At 43.5% G+C, this 22065-nt stretch overlaps 1 protein-coding gene across 1 annotated transcript in view; it reads left to right on the top strand.

Annotated features, from left to right (window-relative positions):
* The window catches only part of LOC115157130 (adenylate cyclase type 1), a 71979-nt gene that overhangs the window by 22136 nt on the left and 27778 nt on the right, over nt 1-22065 (top strand). Inside the window, exons 5-10 of the mRNA XM_029705108.1 lie at nt 12907-13034; nt 14719-14877; nt 15061-15202; nt 17280-17435; nt 20492-20686; nt 20864-20961. Coding sequence (XP_029560968.1) covers nt 12907-13034; nt 14719-14877; nt 15061-15202; nt 17280-17435; nt 20492-20686; nt 20864-20961 — 878 coding nt within the window. The remainder of the gene's footprint in view (nt 1-12906; nt 13035-14718; nt 14878-15060; nt 15203-17279; nt 17436-20491; nt 20687-20863; nt 20962-22065) is intronic.

The following is a 22065-nucleotide window of genomic DNA, read 5'->3' as shown; positions in this document are numbered from 1 at the left end:
AGCCTGCACGCCGACGTTAGGATGAGCAAGTTTAAACCATGCTCATCCTCACCCTGACAGGCCAGCATTGAGCGGGAACTATCTCTGTCAGAGTATATAAGGGAGAACAAAAGGATGTGTCGCCCTCTTCTCTGTCTGCCTTGCGTGGTGTCACAGTGAGACCGTATATATACGAACAACATATTTACCATTCAAGTGTTTGCAATAATTAAAAACTTGAGTTATGGGTCAAAACTTGGTCAGGTTTTGACCCATAGCCATATGGATCGTGTCTGTCTTCATTTAAGGATGCGGGATACAGTCGACTGGCTCTTGCAGCTATCATTACAGCTTAGTAGGATGTCATCAGGAACATCAGGGCCCCATATGATTTTTAATATGATTATACGCGCTCTCATCTGAGAAAGAGATGACAGGACTCTTAATCCATCCCAGATTTACCCCTGACTAAAGCTCCTATGTCTCCTCTGTGATAGTCTGAATGAACTGAGGAAAGGAGAGGGGAAAGTGGACTAATACAAGTTATATCTGTCCCAATCTTTCCATCCAGTGTCAAAAGAAAAATATTTGCACGGTCCATCTGTCAATATACAGTATTTCATTCTTAGCAACTCTCTTGCTATGTTGGTGCCTTGAAAGTCCATGCAACAACAAAAAAAGCCTTTACACTTTAGTACTTCACCTTGTTTTGGCCTATTTAGATTTTTCGATTATCATTGATATTCTTACAGTCAGGTAAAATGCAAATGTAGAATAAATTCTAAGATTCAGCTCTCACAACAGGCATTGTTACTGTAGTAGCCTCAACCCATCCCTTCTCTTCTTCAGGGAATTCCAGACCTTGATATTAGGCTGACACATGTATTTGTTGTGTTAGAGTTAGAGGGTTCAGACCCCCACCCCTTCACACACACCCAGCAGATCATTTCCCCACATCTCTCTGTAATCTGGCCCCCATTACTTACACTGTGCACATGCCTGTGCAATCCCTTAATCCACTGGATTACAACCAAACCTTTTTTGCTTTTATAGAACAAAAGTCTGTTTGTTTACATGCATTAAAAACAGAATCAGACAAGACAACTGTAGTTTTTCTAAAAGTGATGAAGGGTAGTCAAGACAGTAAAAGGGAATTCCTAGAAGTATTTGTGACATTGGTTATTTTTGTCATTATTACATATTTGATTTGATATATTAGAATGCCTTCAATGCTCTTGCTTTACAGTACTGTATGTCTTACCAGTTATTCAGAAGAAGGTCATGGCCAGTCTGTAGGTACAGTACATTGTAAATAAATACATGCATGGTAAAGACAGTCCTACAACCTACACACTAATGCCTCACAAGTCAGAGTAAATGAGAGAGAGAGAGAGAGGGTCAGAGAGAGAGGGGGGGAGAGACAGAGAGAGAGGGGGAGGGGGAGAGAGAGATGGGGGAGAGAGAGAGAGAGATATTATGTACAGTATATAGTAGATGCCGACATGTGCGACCACAATTCAAATTGAGCTTTAAGCTATTTCTCATAAGCTATTGTGTATTGCGTTGCAGCTATCACATTTTCACACTTCCATCTCCCCAGTGGCTGTGTCACACTGACAGTTGTCCCCCCGACTTAAACTCCCTCACCAGAGGTTCCACCCTGTGTCCTGACCCATAGCCCCAGTCACTGTGATCCAGGCTGGCAATAAGTGGCAGTGCAAGTGACTCATCCTGCCTTGCCACAGCACACACACATACACACTCACACACACACGCTGTCTCTCCCTTTTCCAGACGATGAGCGGGCGATTCCACATGTCCACCAGGCAGCGTCTCAGCGCGCCAGTCCTGCCCATCCCCACACCATCCCTACACCACCTGTCCAACCGTTGGACTTGTTGGCTATCCGCCGTGGTAGTGGGCCAGGAACGCAGCGTTCTCTCCAAATGTCCTGCCTTAAGCAACTCCTCCTCTCTTCTCTTTCTCTCCTACCGCTCGTCTGTCTTTCTTTTACTCCTCTCCCCTCCCCCCTCCCTTGTGCTCTCCTCTCCTTCTCCCTAACTTCTCACACTTATTTTTTTCCCACCCGCATTCTATCTCCCTCTCCTCCCCTCTCTCTCCCTAAGACATGCACAATGCAAATGAGTAATAACTTAGTGTTATTTGACTTCAGGCTTGTAAAACATTTAGCCTGCGCTGTGCTTGATCCCACTTCCCTTGCGGTCTCAGTCTCTTTGTAACCTGTGCTGTTAACAGACTGAATCACGCTGGCTTCTGTCACAGCCTCTCCTTCACTGCCCTCCCTGCGCCTTAGGGTGAACTGATGTTGCTCTGTGATTGTGTCAAAATAAAAGTAAAAAAAAATACCATTACTCTTAATTTGGTTAACCCATTCTGTCTTAAACTATGGGGTCCTCCTTTATTTGAAGGGCACCTAACCTAAATGATGACTTCATAACACATTTGTAACCCATTGGGCCTTTTGTTTTTCCTTAATCATGTGACCTGATTAGGAAGACCTCCAGGTCCTATCATAGCCCATAACTTGGACTCCGTTTTTTTTTGTGATCAGGTCTCGTGGTATAGGAAAAATACAATTAGCATGTGATGAAGAAACACATTCCACTTTTTCCTCCATCCCTCTCCTGCTCTAGCACTGTTTAAACACTGTTTCTCTCTGTTTAGTTTTTCTCTGTCATGCCAGACCCTGAAACAACAGTCTCTGTGCAGAAAGAGACACACTCAGGGCTGATTAATACAGCAATATTATGCAATTCATTTGAATGGTTTTGGCTTGTGTGTGTGTGTGTGTATGTGTGTGTGTGTGTGTCTGTGTGTGTGTGTGTGTGTGTGTGTGTGTGTGTGTGTGTGTGTGTGTGTGTGTGTGCGTGCGTGCGTGCGTGCGTGCGTGTGTGTGTGTGTGTGTGTGTGTGTGTGTGTGTGTGTGTGTGTGTGTGTGTGTGAGCATGCTTGTGTGTGTGTGCGTGCGTATGTGAGCGTGTGTGCATGTGTGTGTTTTCCTCAGTTTCCATTGTAGTTTCACAGAGCTTTTTATTCCCCCCTCTCTCATCTCTCTCTTCTCTCCCTTTATCTCTTCCTCTCTCTTCCTCTCTTCTCTTAGCGCCTCTTTGCATCTGAGCTCTTAGACCGGCTCACAGCAGCTCGATTTCCTGAACGGTGTCTTTCTTCCCCATGCTGTTCCTCTCCCTCTCCCTCTGTTCCCTCCACTTATTGGTGGGCTTCCATTTTTTGTTGGACGCTTTGATATTTCTTCCTCTGACCTTTTGGATTATTTCAACAAGTCAGAGCTCCTTTTTGGTTCACACACACACACACACGCCCACACACATACACACACGCACGCATGCACGCCCTCACACACACATACACACACACACACATTATCATCATTGTGTAAATGAGTGGCGTGTCAGAGAAGCCATTGGACACAGCTGAGCACAGCAGTCCCATGTCACATAGCATCCTTAGGGAAGGGACTGACCTACAAGTAGCTAAGTAGCTAAGATAAGATATAAGTCTCCAATTTCAGTGATTTTTGCAATTTGTTCCAGTCAATGGCAGCAGAGAACTGGAAGGAAAGGCGACCAAAGGAGGTGTTGGCTTTGGGGGTGACCGGTGAAATATACCTGCTGGAGCGCGTGCTACGGGTGGGTGTTGCTATGGTGACCAGTGAGCTGAGATAAGGCGGAGCTAAGATAAAGCGGAGCGAGATAAGGCAGAAGGTTTAAAGAGTGTTTAAAGTGTGTGTGTGTGTGTGTGTGTGTCTGTGTGTGTGTCACCGCATCTCAACTCAGTTGAACACTTATGGGAGATTCTGGAGATTCTGAGACAACGTTTTCCACCACCATCAACAAAACACCAAATGATGGAATTTCTCGTGGCAGAATGGTGTCACATCCCTCCCATAGAGTTCCAGACACTTGTAGAATCTATGCCAAGGAGCATTGAAGCTGTTCTGGTGGCTCTGGCGGCTCGTGGTGGTCCAATGTCCTATTAAGACGCTTTATGTTGGTGTTTCCTTCATTTTGGCAGTTACCTGTACAGTGAGGGAAAAAAGTATTTGATCCCCTGCTGATTTTGTACGTTTGCCCACTGACAAAGAAATGATCAGTCTATCATTTTAATGGTAGGTTTATTTGAACAATGAGAGACAGAATAACAAAAAAATATCCAGAAAACGCATGTCAAAAATGTAATAAATTGATTTGCATTTTAATGAGAGAAATAAGTATTTGACCCCCTCTCAATCAGAAAGATTTCTGGCTCCCAGGTGTCTTTTATACAGGTAACGAGCTGAGATTAGGGGCACACTCTTATAGGGAGTGCTCCTAATCTCAGTTTGTTACCTGTATAAAAGACACCTGTCCACAGAAGCAATCAATCAGATTCCAAACTCTCCACCATGGCCAAGACCAAAGAGGTCTCCAAGGATGTCAGGGACAAGACTGTAGACCTACACAAGGCTGTAATGGGCTACAAGACCATCGCCAAGCAGCTTGGTGAGAAGGTGACAACAGTTGGTGCGATTATTCGCAAATGGAAGAAACACAAAAGAACTGTCAATCTCCCTCGGCCTGGGGCTCCATGCAAGATCTCACCTCGTGGAGTTGCAATGATCATGAGAACGGTGAGGAATCAGCCCAGAACTACACAGGAGGATCTTGTCAATGATCTCAAGGCAGCTGGGACCGTAGTCACCAAGAAAACAATTGGTAACACACTACGCCGTGAAGGACTGAAATCCTGCAGTCCCGCAAGGTCCCCCTGCTCAAGAAAGCACATATACATGCCCGTCTGAAGTTTGCCAATGAACATCTGAATGATTCAGAGGACAACTGGGTGAAAGTGTTGTGGTCAGATGAGACCAAAATGGAGCTCTTTGGCATCAACTCAACTCGCCGTGTTTGGAGGAGGAGGAATGCTGCCTATGACCCCAAGAATACCATCCCCACCGTCAAACATGGAGGTGGAAACATTATGCTTTGGGGGTGTTTTTCTGCTAAGGGGACAGGACAACTTCACCGCATCAAAGGGACGAAGGACGGGGCCATGCAAATCTTGGGTGAGAACCTCCTTCCCTCAGCCAGGGCATTGAAAATGGGTCGTGGATGGGTATTCCAGCATGACAATGATCCAAAACACATGGCCAAGGCAACAAAGGAGTGGCTCAAGAAGAAGCACATTTAGGTCCTGGAGTGGCCTAGCCAGTCTCCAGACCTTAATCCCATAGAAAATCTGTGGAGGGAGCTGAAGGTACGAGTTGCCAAACGTCAGCCTCGAAACCTTAATGACTCGGAGAAGATCTGCAAAGAGGAGTGGGACAAAATCCCTCCTGAGATGTGTGCAAACCTGGTGGCCAACTACAAGAAACGTCTGACCTCTGTGATTGTCAACAAGGGTTTTGCCACCAAGTACTAAGTCATGTTTTGCAGAGGGGTCAAATACTTATTTCCCTCATTAAAATGCAAATCATTTTATAACATTTTTGACATGCGTTTTTCTGGTTTTTGTTGTTGTTATTCTGTCTCTCACTGTTCAAATAAACCTACCATTAAAATTATAGACTGATCATTTCTTTGTCAGTGGGCAAACGTACAAAATCAGCAGGGGATCAAATACATTTTTCCCTCACTGTATGTTGTCATTGACACAATGACAGATCAATATAACACAATATTGATGGGCTAGGGCCATGGCCAGGCCGTCTTGTCTTGATGACATTCTCTACTATGCCTTGTCACCTCGAAGAGGGAGGGGACATACAACAGTAAGGATCTGGATGTAAACATTAGCCCCATTCACCCCTTAACACCAACAAGTGTCTATATACATGTGTGTGTTCTAAAGTGTGTGTCTGTATATCTGTCCCCTTCTCTTCTTCTCCCCATCTGTCTCTCTTTCTCTCTCTCTCGCTGTCTGTCTGTCTCTGTCTCTATCTCTATCTCTCTCTCTCTCTCTCTCTCTCTCTCTCTCTCTCTCTGTACATTATGGCTGTATAGATTGCACATGGGTGGTATGGTCACGTGATAGGGCTAGAGTAATCCTGCATGGCTTGGGTTTGAATCAGCCTCCTAAGCCCTAGCTCACTAGGCAGATCAGATGAACTAACACAGGGACAGGAGAAGAGAAGCAGCACAGCACAGAGAGAGGACTGAGAGGAGAGGAGGAGCCTTTCTAAGCACCAGGGCTTTTCTGTCCACAGCTCCAGCCTCTATCTACCCACTGTAGCCTCACTATAGCCAGGCTCTATATAGCCCACCACCTGTTATACCCTCACTGTCTTGGCCCTAAGATATCCCCCGACCATGGACGTTATACCCTGGTTTCACCCTAGTTTCAATCACCCCTGGTTGCTCATGTGATTGTTTGTGATTGTTTATATTAAAAAGATGACGTTTAGGTGTGTTCCCATGTGGGTACATATAGTGGTGTAGGTTTAGGAATCTTTACTAGCAGATTGTTTGCACCTCTCTTTTGGATGGGATGTTCATTTTGCATCTAGCTATATCTGTCTTAGCTATATCTGTCTTCCCTATATCTGTCTTCCCTATATCTGTCTTCCCTATATCTGTCTTCCCTATATCTGTCTTCCCAACTACTGAGGTCATGTAGGTTTATGGGTATTTCCTGGTAGGTGGCTTAGCCTATTAGTGCAGTAGCTACACTACCTGCTCGTCCAACATCTCATTCCAAAGTCATAGGGGACTGCAGGGATGTGCTTCCAGCCACAAGAGCATTAGTGAGATCGGGCACTGATGTTGGGCGATTAGGACATGCTCGCAGTCGGCGTTCCAATTAATCTCAAAGGTGTTCGATGGGGTTGAGGTCAGGGCTCTGTGCAGGCCAGTCAAGTTCTTTCACACCAACCTTGACAAACCATTTCTGTATGGACCTCGCTTTGTGCACGGGCGCATTGTCATGCTGAAACAGGAAAGAGCTTACCCCAAACTGTTGCCACAAAGTTGGAAGCACAGAATCGTCTAGAATGTCATTGTATGCTGTCGTGTTAAAATGTCCCTTCACTGGAACTAAGAGGCCTAGCCAAATCATGAAAAACAGCCCCAGACGATTTTTCATCCTCCACCAAACTTTACAGTTGGCACTATGCATTGGGGAAGGTAGCATTTTCCTGTCATTTGCCAAACCCAGATTCAGCCGTTGGACTGTCAGATGGTGGAGAGAACATGTTTCCACTGCTCCAGAGTCCTATGTTGGTGAGCTTTACACCACTCCAGGCGACGCTTGTCATTGCGCATGGTGATCTTAGGCTTGTGTGTGGCTGCTCGACCATGGAAATCCATTTCATGAAGCTCCGGACGAAAAGTTATTGGGCTGACATTGCTTCCAAAGGCAGTTAGGAACTCACTGGTGAGTGTTGCAACCAAGGAGATGATTTTTACGTGTTACTCGCTTCAGCACTCGGCAGTGCCTTTGTGTGAGCTTGTGTGGCCTACCACTTCGCGGCTGAGCCGTTGTTGCACCTAGACATTTCCACTTCACTATAACAGCACTTACAGTTGACCAGGGCAGCTCTAGCAGGGCAGAAATTTGATGAAATGATTTGTTGGAAAGGTGGCATCCTATGACGGCGCCATGTTGAAAGTCGCTGAGCACTTCAGTAAGGTCATTCCACTGCCATTGTTTGTTTATGATTGCATGGCTGTGTGCTTGATTTTATACACCTGTCAGCAACTGGTGTGGCTGAAATAGCCAAATCCACTTATTTGAAGGGGTGTCCACATACTTTTGTTTATATAGTGTAGCTCTTCTGTTGTACAGTAGGAGGATGTTCTCTTTAACACTCTCTGGTCTCTCTCTTTCCAACGACAAATGTGTTCTGGCTCTGGCCCAACCCATCACTTTCTGGATCAATCAGACGGCCCCGAATGTGTTCGCATTCGCTGAAGGGATGGGGAAGTACTCAGATCCAGACTCATTGCGGAGAAGAAACTAATGTCCGTGGGTGTGGCGTAGTGTTTAGCCGGAGGAAGGAGTCTGGGTAGCCTGGCAACCATTGAGTGTTAAACTAAGAGAAAATTAATTATTTATTATTTTCTTTTCTTTTCTTTTTAAGGCTAAGTCCCAAATAGCACTCTGTTCTGTATGTAATGCACTTTGTAGGGAATGGGGTGCCAATTGGGATGTAGACGGAGACTTACCTGTTAGTGAACAGTTGGGATGTACGTTCTTAAAGCAGGTGGCTTAACTCTGTGGCTTGCTCCTTTGGCACAGTGTTATTGCCTAAGCTGTCTATTTGAAATGTGTGTGTGTAGGGGACCGATGGAACAGAGGAAGTGAAGTGGAGTCTCAGAAGTTCTAATGAAAATGTATAACTGTTGTTTCTGCAGTCACACAGCTGTAAAGACCTAGTGAAATAGCTAGGGGCCTCAAGTAGAGCCCAAAACACTTGCTCTCCTCTGAAGTTTCAGAATTTCCAGTACGTGTTCCAAACTATTTTTGTGTCTATTTAATTTAGGTTACACTGTTCATTCTACCTAGTTGGGTCTGGGAAGTAAACTTAGATTAGTTTTGGGCTTTGGAGGGTTGATGGTGTACGTTTTTGTATTTGTTCTTTCTGTTGTTCGATTCTTTAATCAATACTACTGTCTTCTCAGAAGTGAGGCTACGTGTCACCCGTCACATTGGTTATGATTAGATGGCTAAGACCTAGTTTTGCCTTGACAGGTTATGTGGTCAAGAGACCGCTGTAGTCCCTGTGCCCAAGAACGCCAAAGTAACCTGTCTAAACGACTATCGCCTATTGCAACTCGCATACCGCCCCAACAGATCCACAGATGACACTATCTCTATTGCACTCCACACTGGCCTCTCCCATCTGGATATGAGGAACACACGGTGTCAGAGGAAGGCCCGAAAAACTGTCAAAGACCCCAGCCACCCAAGCCACGGACTGTTCGCTCTGTTACCGCACGGCAAGCGGTACCGGAGCACAAAGTCTTGGACCAAAAGGCTCCTTAACAGTTAACCCAATAAATCCCACCGTATTGCTGGTGCATTTTGTACTTCTAACCCCTTTTAAACATTGTGTGTTTGAGCTACAGACTTCTGTTGTAGCTCAAACACACAATTTGTCTAGTTCTTCTGCATCCATAGATACCCACCATTAGTCTGTGTGATTAACGGGCGCCGAGCTAAAGCGGTGTTTGTCAGGCAAGGGCGGATCCCGAAGGAGAAAAACAGGTTTTTCTCTAAGATGCTCACAACAGTTGTTAGAAGGTAAGGGCTTCTTCTAAATAGAAGATTATTGGAAATCCCAGGACATAGTGTCTATAATTCTGTAATAAGCTCACATAGTTGTTGTCACAAACTCCAATCTCCACACAGTTAACGCTGACTAGTTGGATATTCATTTCCCAGTGAGCAAAACATTTCTCTACTTACAGAGTTCATATAAATTCCTTTTGATCAGGTTTTTGCTATGACTTACCTTTTTTTAATTTACATTTATCAATAAAACTCATGAATGCAACTGTTTATGTCAAATGATTTTGTGTTATACTGATTGTCCTGAAAAGAAAATGGTAAAAAACTTAATTGTGAGTCGAAATATAAGTCAGATAAATAACAAGCTGATTTTTGCTAGGATCTCGGGACTGATAGGGTTAATCAAATGTCTACCCGGACTATTTGCATTGACCCTTTTTTGCACTGAATCTATGCACACTCACTGGACTCTACCCACACAGTTACACACACACACACACACACACACACACACACACACACACACACACACACACACACACACACACACACACACACTACCTATGCTCATACACACAAAACACACACACACACATACATATTGACGCCACACATAGTCACATTTATACACTCTTAACATACGCTGTTGCTACTCTGTTTATTATCTGTCCTGATTGCCTAGTCACTTTTACCCCTAGCTACACATGTACATTTTACCTCAACTACCTCGTACCCCTGCACATTGACTGGGTACCCCTGGTATATAGCCTCGTTATTGTTATCTATTATGCTACTATTTTCTATTTTTTTTTTGCTAATTGACTTACTTTTTAAGTGCACTGTTGGGAAAGGGCTCGCAAGTAAGCATTTCACGGTAAAGTCTACACCAGTTGTGTTCGGCGCATGTGACAAATATAATGTTATTTGATTTATGATGAATTATGATTTTGTCCATTAAACGAATCCGAGTTTTTCCGCATTATTTTCATCATTCATTATTGCTGTTAAGCTCCTATCAAAACACAGAATTTCCTTTTTTTATGTTTATCTTTTAAGACAATATCTGACTTGAAAGAAATATGCCTCAGTGCCACTGAGCGATAACAAAGCGACTGTAACCTGTCTGTCTGTCTGTCTGTCTGTCTGTCTGTCTGTCTGTCTGTCTGTCTGTCTGTCTGTCTGTCTGTCTGTCTGTCTGTCTGTCTGTCTGTCTGTCTGTCTGTCTGTCTGTCTGTCTGTCTGTCTGTCTGTCTGTCTGTCTGTCTGTCTGTCTGTCTCATTCAACACAAATAGACTTGCATGTTAGAAATAGAGCTTCCATCTCCATGTTCTTCTTCCCGTGGCACACTGAGAGATGCACTGCATAGTTTTGGGGCTTTGAGTTTTTTTTGTTCACATGCTCTGCTCAGCCCACGATCACATCTCTTCCATGGAGAAACAACGGGAGCTGGGATATTGTATTACCCCATAGCAGCCCAGCCCCCACCCCTAGTTCAGCTAGCTCACAGTGATGTCTGTGGCTCACAGATCCTTAATGATGGGTTAGACTTCCAACGCACCTTTCATCCCAGAACAGAGCACAGCTTCACATCATGCCAGGCAGCCAGGCAGGCAGGCAGGCGGTGTGACTCACCAACAAACGTCTACAACACTGATCATATGATATGATGGAGTGGGGACTCTTGTGGTTCTGCGCTTAGAAGCAGTTCCTTATTTAAGTTGGAATTGCACTGTACAGTACATCTTGCAATAAACTGTATGTTCACGTTAGTGTGTACTTCACACACAGTAGCCTACAGTATACTACATTGATGATACTTGTTGGAGTGGGGACTGTTTTTATCTGTTTTCATTTAATTACATTTTATATCAAATCAAATCAAATGTTATTTGTCACATGCGCCGAGTACAGCAGGTATTACACCTTACAGTGAAATGCTTACTTACAAGCCCTTAACCAACAATGCAGTTTTAAGAAAATACCTAAAAAAAGTACGAAATATATAAGAATTGTGCTGTGCAGAACATGATGCAATATACTGTATGTTCACATTAGTGTGTACATCACGCACAGTAGCCTACCGAATGTGCAGCACCCCTTTAAATTAAGTACAATTTATAAAGGCTTTATATAGCATACATAAAGGATTCATAAGGACTACATAAATGCTTCACAAATCATCTATAAGCATATGGGATACTCTACAAATGGTGTATAAAGCGTGACATGAAATCAAATTGTATTTATATAGCACGTTGATACAACACATGCATTTCAAGGTTCTTAACAAATCACATGAAGGCATAAGGACATAACAATTCTAACTGTAGGATGAATTGCAAAATGTGACATATGTATGTTTATAGACCATTTATAGAGTATGACATATTCTTATAGATGATTTGTGAAGCATATATGTGATGCCTATGAAGCCTTTATGTATGCTATATAAAGCCTTTATAAATTGTACTCTGTTTAAAGTGGGACCGGATAGGTCAGTGTATTTGCACATTAGTGCATATTGTATATGGATGCACAAGACCCAATTCGGATGCACAGATTTTCATACAGTATGTACCCTGAATGGCTTGCAGTGGTTCTCAACCTGGTCCTGGGAACCCAAATGGGTGCACGTTTTAGTTTTTTCCCAAGCACTACACACCTGATTCAAATCCTCAAAGCCTGATGATGAGTTGATCATTTGAATCAGCTCTGTAGTTCTTGGGAAAACTAAAACGTGCACCCCTTTGGGTCCCCAGGACCAGGATTGAGAACCACTGGCTTAGGGGAATGGATATTAGATAGAGGGCACCAGGCAATCTAATATCGTAGGTCTGGCATACTGCTCTGAATATTTATTTATTAGGTACACTCACCTAGTACCGGATCAGACCCCCCTTTTCCTCCAGAACAGCCGGAATTCTTTGGGGCATGGAAACGTTGCTCAATTGGTTTCAATTGAGCAACCATTACACCACTGCCACCAGCCTGTACCATTGACAACAGGCAGGATGGTTCCATGTACTCATGCTGCTTACGGGAAATCCTGACTCTACCATCAGCATGAGGCAACAGGAACCGGGATTTGTCGGACCAGGCAATGTTTTTCCACTCCTCAATTGTCCAGTGTTGGTGATCGCATGGTCACTGGAGCCGCTTCTTGTTTTTAGCTGACAGCAGTGGAACCCGGTGTTGTCGTCTGCTGCAATAGCCCATCCGTGACAAGGATCGACAAGTTGTGCGTTCAGAGATGTCGTTCTGCACACCACTGTTGTAGCGCTCCGTTATTTGCCTGTTTGTGGCCCGCCTGTTAGCTTGCACGATACTTGCAATTCTCCTTCAACCTCTCATCAATGAGCTGTTTTCGTCCAAAGGATATCCGCTGACTGGATGTTTTTTGTTTGTCGCACCATTCTCTGTAAAAGCTAGACACTGTCGTGTGTGAAAAGCCCAGGAGGCCGGCCGTTTCTGAGGTACCGGAACTGGCGCGCCGGGCACTGACAATCATACCACGCTCAAAGTTGCTTAAGTCACTCGTTTTGCCCATTACAACATTCAATCGAACAGTAACTAAATGCCTCGATGCCTGTCTGCCTGCTTTATATAGCCCTCTTTCTCTACTCTCTCTCACGCTCTCTCTCTCTCTCTCCCTCTACCCCGTCTCTGTCTCTGATTGACAGGAGAACCACTGTAGGCGTATAAAGATCCTGGGAGACTGTTACTACTGTGTGTCAGGTCTGACCCAGCCCAAGACTGACCACGCTCACTGCTGCGTGGAGATGGGCCTGGACATGATCGACACCATCACGTGAGTCTATAGGTTTCTGGTAAACACTCACTCAGTCATTGCTAGCACCTTGGAGCGTAGCGCTGCGGCATTTGTCTCTCCATGACGTCGTGTTCTTGGCCAGGTCCCGGGCTGATGTGATGTTATGTCCCAGGTTGTATGGGTCGTCCGTGGTTAACACGTCACCTAGTGTAGCCCACAGCAATTTGGCATAGCCAGATCAGGACCAAACATAAGGACAACTCAGAGTATGCTATTCTGTTCTTCTGAAATATACTTCATTTTCTTCATATCATGCTTCTTTAGACCTGTCTAAAATAAATAATGGAGTTATTGTGAAGGTGTAGGCTGTATTGCATGGATTTATTAGACTTTATAAGACTTTATTAGACTTTATTCAAATGTAGCTGTTCCAGAGGTCTGCATCAGTGGCTTGTAGGCTGTGTGTGGAAGCCAGGGGGATGCTAAATGTGTTTACATAATTAACGGTCAATTACCACGAGACCAACATTTTGTGACTGCCACAGCCCTAGGTACAGACACATTGAGTTGTGATGGATACCATATCACATAGCTCTTTATGGCTCTGTGGAATGAGCAGCTGCATGGCTTTCAGCCATTATATTGATTCATTTGGTTTGACCAGGGATAAAGGCCCAACTGAAGACTGGGGATATTTTGCTATTCTCTATTCTTCTCATCTAAACCACAGTGGTTCAAGTGAGTCCAGGCTGAAGGATTCCTTAGTGGGATTGTCAATGGCTGCTATGAATACATGCCAAGACTGCAGATAGAGTTGAGAGTGGAATCTCATTTGAGGGCGCGGGAATGGAAATGTATTTGGATGCTTCCTTATGAAGCGTGAAAGTGTTTGTCTCATTTGCATGTCCTGCACAATTTGGAGAAAGAAGAAAGAGCTCAATACTTCAAAAAGCTTTATCCCATTCCGTGTTAAATGCATGGCCATGGACTTGGTCTTATATGGCTCTATGTGCACAAGGCCACACAGGATGTCAGTATTCAAAAACGGACAGTATAGGACTATACACAGACACATAGGGCTACAATGCACAATGAAAACACATGCCTTTTTATATTAACAGTAGATTCATATGCATATTCATTTATATTCCTATTGGTGACCAGTGTAGCATTTTGCCCTGTTTATTTTAAAGTCTAAAGATTGCTCTTAAATCTCACCCTGCTCCCTCCATACGGATGGAATTTTCCTCTGTCTGCACTCTTACATTATTAAAAAAAGTAAAAAATAGTTTAGAATCCAGTGTAGCAACCATTTTGTCCTTCTGGCTTATCTCCCCAGAACATGTGCACTTTTTCCTCCAGAGAGAGAGAGGGGGAGGGTGGTTAGAACTCAGCTGCCTGGCCTTTCTATATTATTAGGTGAAGAGGAGCAGCACCATTTATCATGGAAGAATAACATTTGTGGAATTTATGACATTGCCTGCTAAGGCAAGAAATTATTTGTATACGGGAATGCTATAGTACACACAAACACACACACATCTACTCGTATGCACACACTCACACACACATGCATGCAGGCACACTTAGGGACATGGCACTTGGCTGGCGGGCAGGTACACACACACGTACGCACGCACACACATATACACACACAATCACACACACATACACACAGTATCAATGTTTTAATGTTGTCATGACTCTTCTCATGCACCTGCAGGTCGGTAGCGGAAGCCACAGAGGTGAATCTGAACATGCGTGTGGGTCTCCACACGGGCCGGGTTCTGTGTGGGGTCCTGGGACTGAGGAAGTGGCAGTATGACGTGTGGTCCAACGATGTCACACTGGCCAACGTGATGGAGGCAGGGGGACTGCCTGGGTTAGTACCAGTTACCACCATGCCAAAATCTACTGTCCCAACTTCTCACACAACAACACACAACACAGGCTGTGAGCAGCGCCTCTGGAGCAATTAGGGGTTAAGTGCCTTGCTCCAAAGCACAACGGCAGTAGGTAGCACCACATGAGGCTGACTCTGTTTGTGTTTCTCCTTCTCCACCAGGAAGGTCCACATCACCAAGGCGACCCTGGACTCCCTGAATGGAGACTATGAGGTTGAACCAGGCAACGGTCATGAGAGAAATGCCTTCCTCCTCAAACACCAGATCGAGACCTTCTTCATTGTGCCAACTCACCGACGGAAGGTGTGTTTGTGTCTGCGTATGTGTGTGTGTGTTTGTGTGTCTGGGTGCGTGTGTGTGTGTGTGCGTGTGTGTGTGTGTGTGTGTGTGTGTGTGTGTGTGTGTGTGTGTGTGTGTGTGTGTGTGTGTGTGTGTGTGTGTGTGTGTGTGTGTGTGTGTGTACAGTATGTGAGATCTTCTGCATGGGAGTGTGTATGTGTGTGTAGGATTAGAGGTGTTTGTATGTGTGTGTGGGGATGAGTGTTTATGTGTGTTCACAGTATGAAGCAAAGTAAAAATAGACACATTTTAGGACACAGATCTCATTTGGTCTTATAGTAGTTAACTTAGGTTCAGTGATGACATCTGTGGAACATGAAGTAAGCCTACTAGCTAGCAGTAGTCTAGCCATTAGGACTCCTGGTTTTTACCCAGGCGCTTGGTTCAACTCCCGGTATGGGAACTCGCATTTTGGGCAGCAGGTAGAGCATTGGGCCAGTAACCGAAAGGTCGATAGTTGGAATCCCTGAGCCGACAAGGTGAAACATCTGTCGATTTGCCCTTGAGCAAGGCTCTTAACCCTAATTGCTCTAGGGTCGCCATTGATAATTGCTGACCCTGGCCGTGACCCCACTCTCTGAGGGTGTCTCAGGGGGAGTTGGGATATGCAACAAAAAAATTATCTAATTCACACATACGTATCAATTGTACATGTGTGAAATAGAACAAATGTAAGCACCCACCAAATTATTATACTAGCATTCTTAGTTGGACTAGGAAACACAGTATGGGACATAATCTTGGGCATACTTGAACATACTTGGATATACAGTACTCGACATAACATTGGATATACTTGGAAATACATACATGAACTGCACATAACCTTGGCATACTGTACATGGACAGATGCAGTGAGACTGCCAGAAGTTAGGATAGATAATCAATTTTAAGTCCAGATTTGAAAAAAAACTTAACCTCTCATTAGCCTGCATTTTCATCTTAATAGGTCTGGAAAGACAGTATTTTAGTGCTGTAGTAGTGTAGGCCTACATGTTCCATATGCTGTGTGTATACTAGAAAGTGTTAGGTACGTTTTCATTGAGTTGTCACTCCCTCACGTTGGTAGGGTTGTTCAGATGAGATGGGTTCCCTTACAGACTCGCTGATGTTCTGTAAGTGCTGTTATTGTGTAGTGGAAACATCTAGGAGCAACAACGGCTCAGCCGCAAAGTGGTAGGCCACACAAGCTCACAGAATGGGACCGCCGAGTGCTGAAGCGCGTAAAGATCGTCTGTTCTCGGTTGCAACACTCACTACGGAGTTCCAAACTGCCTCTGTAAGCAACGTCAGCACAAGACTGATCCATCTATCACCTCTCCTGCTATCTCCTTCTCCTACCCTACCCTCGTCTTGCAGACTTTATTAGGTCTGGAGAGAGGATCTGACTTCCTGATGCCTGATGCCTGACGCCTGTGTATTTATTATATGCTGCTTGGCTATTCCAATGGTACACTGTAAAGAAATGAACAATGCACAGTCTGGTGAGGTGCTGAGACTGCTGACTAGCAGAAGATAAATGAAACAGTCAAGGCTCTTCAGCCGAAACACTGGCTAATAAATCTACAAGGAAGGAGAGATGAGTGCACAACTTTTCTTTAGCAATAGTGCACTGTTATCCACCAGGTTTCACATGATGTAAAAGTGTATGTATGTGGATCCTTACATGAACCTTTAAAGCAGTGTCACAGTGTCTCAGAGGGCCGTTCAACCACCCTGTCTTCGTCTACTCTCCTCCTCTGTGAGTGGTGGGACCCTTGACTAAGGTTGTGGCCCAAATGACTTTCCATGAAGTCCACCACTTTTCAACAAGTGCACTAAATAGGAAATAGGGTGCCATTTAAGACACAGCTTTGGTTAATCCTCTTAATAGATGCACCGACAGCTCTACTTTATCTAAGAGAAGAGAGAGAAGAGACGCCACAGTTGTGTGTTTGTGTTTGTGTACTGTAATCTGGGTTGAAACCATATCTACTGAAGTGTATCTCCTGTATCATAGTGTGTATCTTAACACCTGCTCTCACTGCTTGTTTGTTGACAGATATTCCCAGGATTGATTCTCTCGGATATAAAGCCTGCCAAAAAGATGAAGTTTAAGACGGTGTGCTACTTGCTGGTGCAGCTCATGCACTGTAGGAAGATGTTCAAGGCCGAGATACCCTTCTCAAATGCCATGAACTGTGAGGATGGTGACAAGGTAAGGGCTTTGTGTTTGTTTAGGTGTGTGTGTGTTATGTAAGGGAGTGTAGAGACAGAGAAGTTGTATGTGTGTGTACACATGAAATGTGTTTTTGTGTGTGTACATGCATGTGTGTGTGTTGTGTTAGGGAATGTAGAAACAGGGAGAGGCGTTGTATGCGCATGTGTGTACGTCTGTGCACGTGTGTGCGTGCGTGCAAGTGTGTGCGAGCGTGCGAGTGTGTGTGCGTGCAAGTGTGTGTGTCCTCGATGAGGAGTCCAAGCCACCTAGACTTAGTTGACCTTCATCAGCTTACTTTCAAATCCTGTGGTAATCTGGCTAAGTGTCAGTGTGTTTACTTGACCTGCTATTCTTGTGAAGAAATCCTGAGGTCTGGCTGCAGTTCAACTCTGGCTCAGGGTATTTAAATGCAGATGCTCAGGGTATTTAAATGCAGATGCTCAGGGTATTTAAATGCAGATGCTCAGGGTATTTAAATGCAGATGCTCAGGGTATTTAAATGCAGATGCTCAGGGTATTGAAATGCAGATGCTCAGGTCTGTGTGGGTGTGTGTGGAAAAAAGATGTGTAGGATAAGAACCAAATGAATATTGCACTTTCAGATAAAAGCATGAAACTTGGCACACTCACCTACCTCTATGTGGTTACACTTATGTAATATGTCATAGAGCTGTGACTATGTAAAGTTCATGCTTGAAACTGTTTCCATTTGCTTCGGGATAACCCTGGATGAAAGCATGTAGACATAGACAAGATAATACACAGGAGAGGAAAAGGACAAAGTGGAAATATACTCGACACAGAATGAAAGATTAGGATTCAGGCCACACACACACTCTCTCCAGGTTGTTGGAAATGACACAGACTCGGGAGAGAAATAGAGAGAGAGAGAGAGAGGGTGACGGGAGAGGAGGAAGGAGAGAAAGGATGAGTGCGCTCAGAGCAGGCGGGGGTGTGTGAGGTGATGACTGTCCTATGCTCCCCAGACCATCTCCAAATGATTGGGTCATATGCAGAAGTTCACATCCTCTGGGGAATATATTACAGTGGGAGATAGAGAGACAGAGAGAGAGGAAGATAGAGAGACAAATAGAGAGAGAGAGAGACAAAGCAAGAGAGAGAGTGCGAGATAGAGGGAGAAACTGAAGAGAGAGACTAGAGAGAGAGAAAGATGGTAGAGGAAAGGGGTGAGAGACAGGCTTTTAACACAGACATATACATACTCATTAGCATAATGAATGCACACACACCTCTGAAACAACCAACAAAAAGCGAGAGGTGTTAAAGGATGGAGGATGATGAGGATGAAGTCAATGGGGTGTGTGTTAACCTTCCGCAACATTCACCACTCTCTCCAGCCTCTCCTTGCCTACCCACTGGCTCTCACACTGTGATACTGATGTCTGTACAGCTCAATGGCTTTCTGCCTTCATCCAGGAAGACTCACTCAGGCTACGTCCCAAATGGCACCCTATTCCCTATATAGTGCACTACGAAGGGAATAGGGTGCCATCTGGGACGTATCCTCCTTCTCTCTGGTGTTAAATCACTGCTTCTGCTCTGCTGCCCCACATAGCGTACTGTACAATAATGATATTTACTTCCTATGGACACTTAAGAAAAGGGTGTTTAGTTGGGTCAGAGAATTAATGTTAGCTGTAGAGGGAATAATGAATGTTAACTGTAGAGGGAATAATGAATGTTAGCTGTAGAGGGAATAATGAATGTTAGCTGTAGAGGGAATAATGAATGTTAGCTGAAGAGGGAATAATGAATGTTAGCTGTAGAGGGAATAATGAATGTTAGCTGTAGAGGGAATAATGAATGTTAACTGTAGAGGGAATAATGAATGTTAACTGTAGAGGGAATAATGAATGTTAACTGGAGAGGGAACAATGAATGTTAACTGGAGAGGGAACAATGAATGTTAACTGTAGAGGGAACAATGACTGTTAACTGGAGAGGGAACAATGAATGTTAACTGTAGAGGCAATAATGAATGTTAACTGTAGAGGGAATAATGAATGTTAACTGGAGAGGGAATAATGAATGTTAACTGTAGAGGGAATACTGAATGTTCACTGGAGAGGGAATAATGAATGTTAACTGTAGAGGGAATACTGAATGTTAACTGTAGAGGGAATAATGAATGTTAGCTGTAGAGGGAACAATGAATGTTAACTGGAGAGGTAACAATGAATGTTAACTGGAGAGGGAACAATGAATGTTAACTGGAGAGGGAACAATGAATGTTAACTGGAGAGGGAACAATGAATGTTAACTGGAGAGGGAACAATGACTGTTAACTGGAGAGGGAATAATGACTGTTAACTGGAGAGGGAATAATGAATGTTAACTGGAGAGGGAATAATGAATGTTAACTGTAGAGGGAATACTGAATGGAGAGTGAATAATGGATTTTTTGTTTGTTGTGTGAAGTTAAGCATTTATTAAGTTGATGTTAGTTATTGACTAATGTGAAGTCAAGTCAACCACAATGATTGACTTTGTTTCATTGCCCTTTTTGAATACAATTAGAACAAATCTCTTCTTACTCCATGGTCAATATTGTTGTTGAATGGTTTGTGATATATGTGCTAAATAGGGATGTCACAATACCAGTATTGCGAAACTCAGAAGTATCGTGGCAAGGAAACAAAACATGAGGTAGATTTAATTTATTGAGTAAAAAAGCCCTAATGTTTGAAACAAACATTATTATGTTGTCATGCAGTCTTTAAAAAAAAAAAAAAAAACTATAGCACAGAATATATTACTTAAAGTAGGTTTTTAAGGTCCAAAGACTTTCTGCTTTGTGTTTTCTTTTTTGGCATGGAAAATCAAATATTGCGATATTGCGATACTGGTATAGTCACAACCCTACCTACATGCAGTTAGATATAAACGTTCTCTACCCCACAGTGATCCTCAACAATAGACAGTAAAAGCCCCGTAGTATTTTTCCTACATGCTCCATTGTTTTGAACAGCTGGTATCAAACCCTCTGAACGTAGTTAAGTCAGGACTCCGTTTCCCACAATGCTGTGCCACAGCGGAGGGCCCTGCGGACGGCTCCAGATAAACTGCGGAACCGGACTTCAGTGTCAGCTAACGTGACCCAGGCCAGCCCGGGCACGCGGGTCAACCGCTACATTGGTCGTCTGATCGAGGCGAGGCAGACAGAGTCGGACACAGCTGACCTCAACTTCCTTACACTCATGTACAAGTGCTCTGAGCGCGAGCAGAGGGTGAGTTACTGTACTGCACTTATAACATACATGTACACACACACAACTGCAAATTCTGCAGCATAAGGAATAAAATTACTTTTGAATCGGACTCTTTCATAGACATTGCATCCATGTCAGCTTTATTAATTGTTTTGCATATATCTGAGACATCCCTCTCTCTGGTTTCTCTGACAGTACCACCAGCTACATGATGAGTACTTCTCCAGCGCTGTAGTCCTCTCTCTAATCCTAGCTGCCTTGTTCGGCCTTGTCTACTTTCTCATCATCCCACAGTATGTATTAGATTATTAGAGGATATCATCCTACCACAGTATGTATTAGATTATTAGAAGATATCATCCTACCACAGTATGTATTAGATTATTAGAGGATATCATCCTACCACAGTATGTATTAGATTATTAGAAGATATCAACCTACCACAGTATGTATTAGATTATTAGAGGATATCATCCTAACACAGTATGTATTAGATTATTAGAGGTGTCATCCTACCACAGTATGTATTAGAGTATTAGAGGTGTCATCCTACCACAGTATGTATTAGATTATTAGAGGATATCATCCTACCACAGTATGTATTAGTTTATTAGAAGATATCATCCTACCACAGTATGTATTAGTATATTAGAGGATATCATCCTACCACAGTATGTATTAGATTATTAGAGGTGTCATCCTACCACAGTATGTATTATATTATTAGAGGATATCATCCTACCACAGTATGTATTAGATTATTAGAGGGTATCATCCTAACACAGTATGTATTAGATTATTAGAGGTGTCATCCTACCACAGTATGTATTAGATTATTAGAGGATATCATCCTACCACAGTATGTATTAGTTTATTAGAGGATATCATCCTACCACCGTATGTATTAGTTTATTAGAGGATATCATCCTACCACAGTATGTATTAGATTATTAGAGGTGTCATCCTACCACAGTATGTATTAGATTATTAGAGGATATCAACCTACCACAGTATGTATTAGATTATTAGAGGATATCATCCTACCACAGTATGTATTAGATTATTAGAGGATATCATCCTACCACAGTATGTATTAGATTATTAGAGGATATCATCCTACCACAGTATGTATAAGATTATTAAAGGTGTCATCCTACCACAGTATGTATTACATTTTTAGAGGATATCATCCTACCACAGTATGTATTACATTTTTAGAGGATATCGTCCTACCACAGTATGTATTACATTTTTAGAGGATATCTGACAGCAACTCATTCTGTAGCTCTCTCTCTCTCTTTCACTCTCTCCCTCTCTTTCATTTTACTATATGATGTCTGACAGCAACACACTCTCTGTATCTCTCTCTGTATCTCTCTCTGTATCTCTCTCTGTAT

Source organism: Salmo trutta, chromosome 21 (genome assembly GCF_901001165.1).
Source record: "Salmo trutta chromosome 21, fSalTru1.1, whole genome shotgun sequence".
NCBI lineage: Eukaryota > Metazoa > Chordata > Actinopteri > Salmoniformes > Salmonidae > Salmo > Salmo trutta.
The sequence above is the reverse complement of the archived record's forward strand: the minus strand, read 5'-3'. Positions and strand labels throughout refer to the sequence as shown.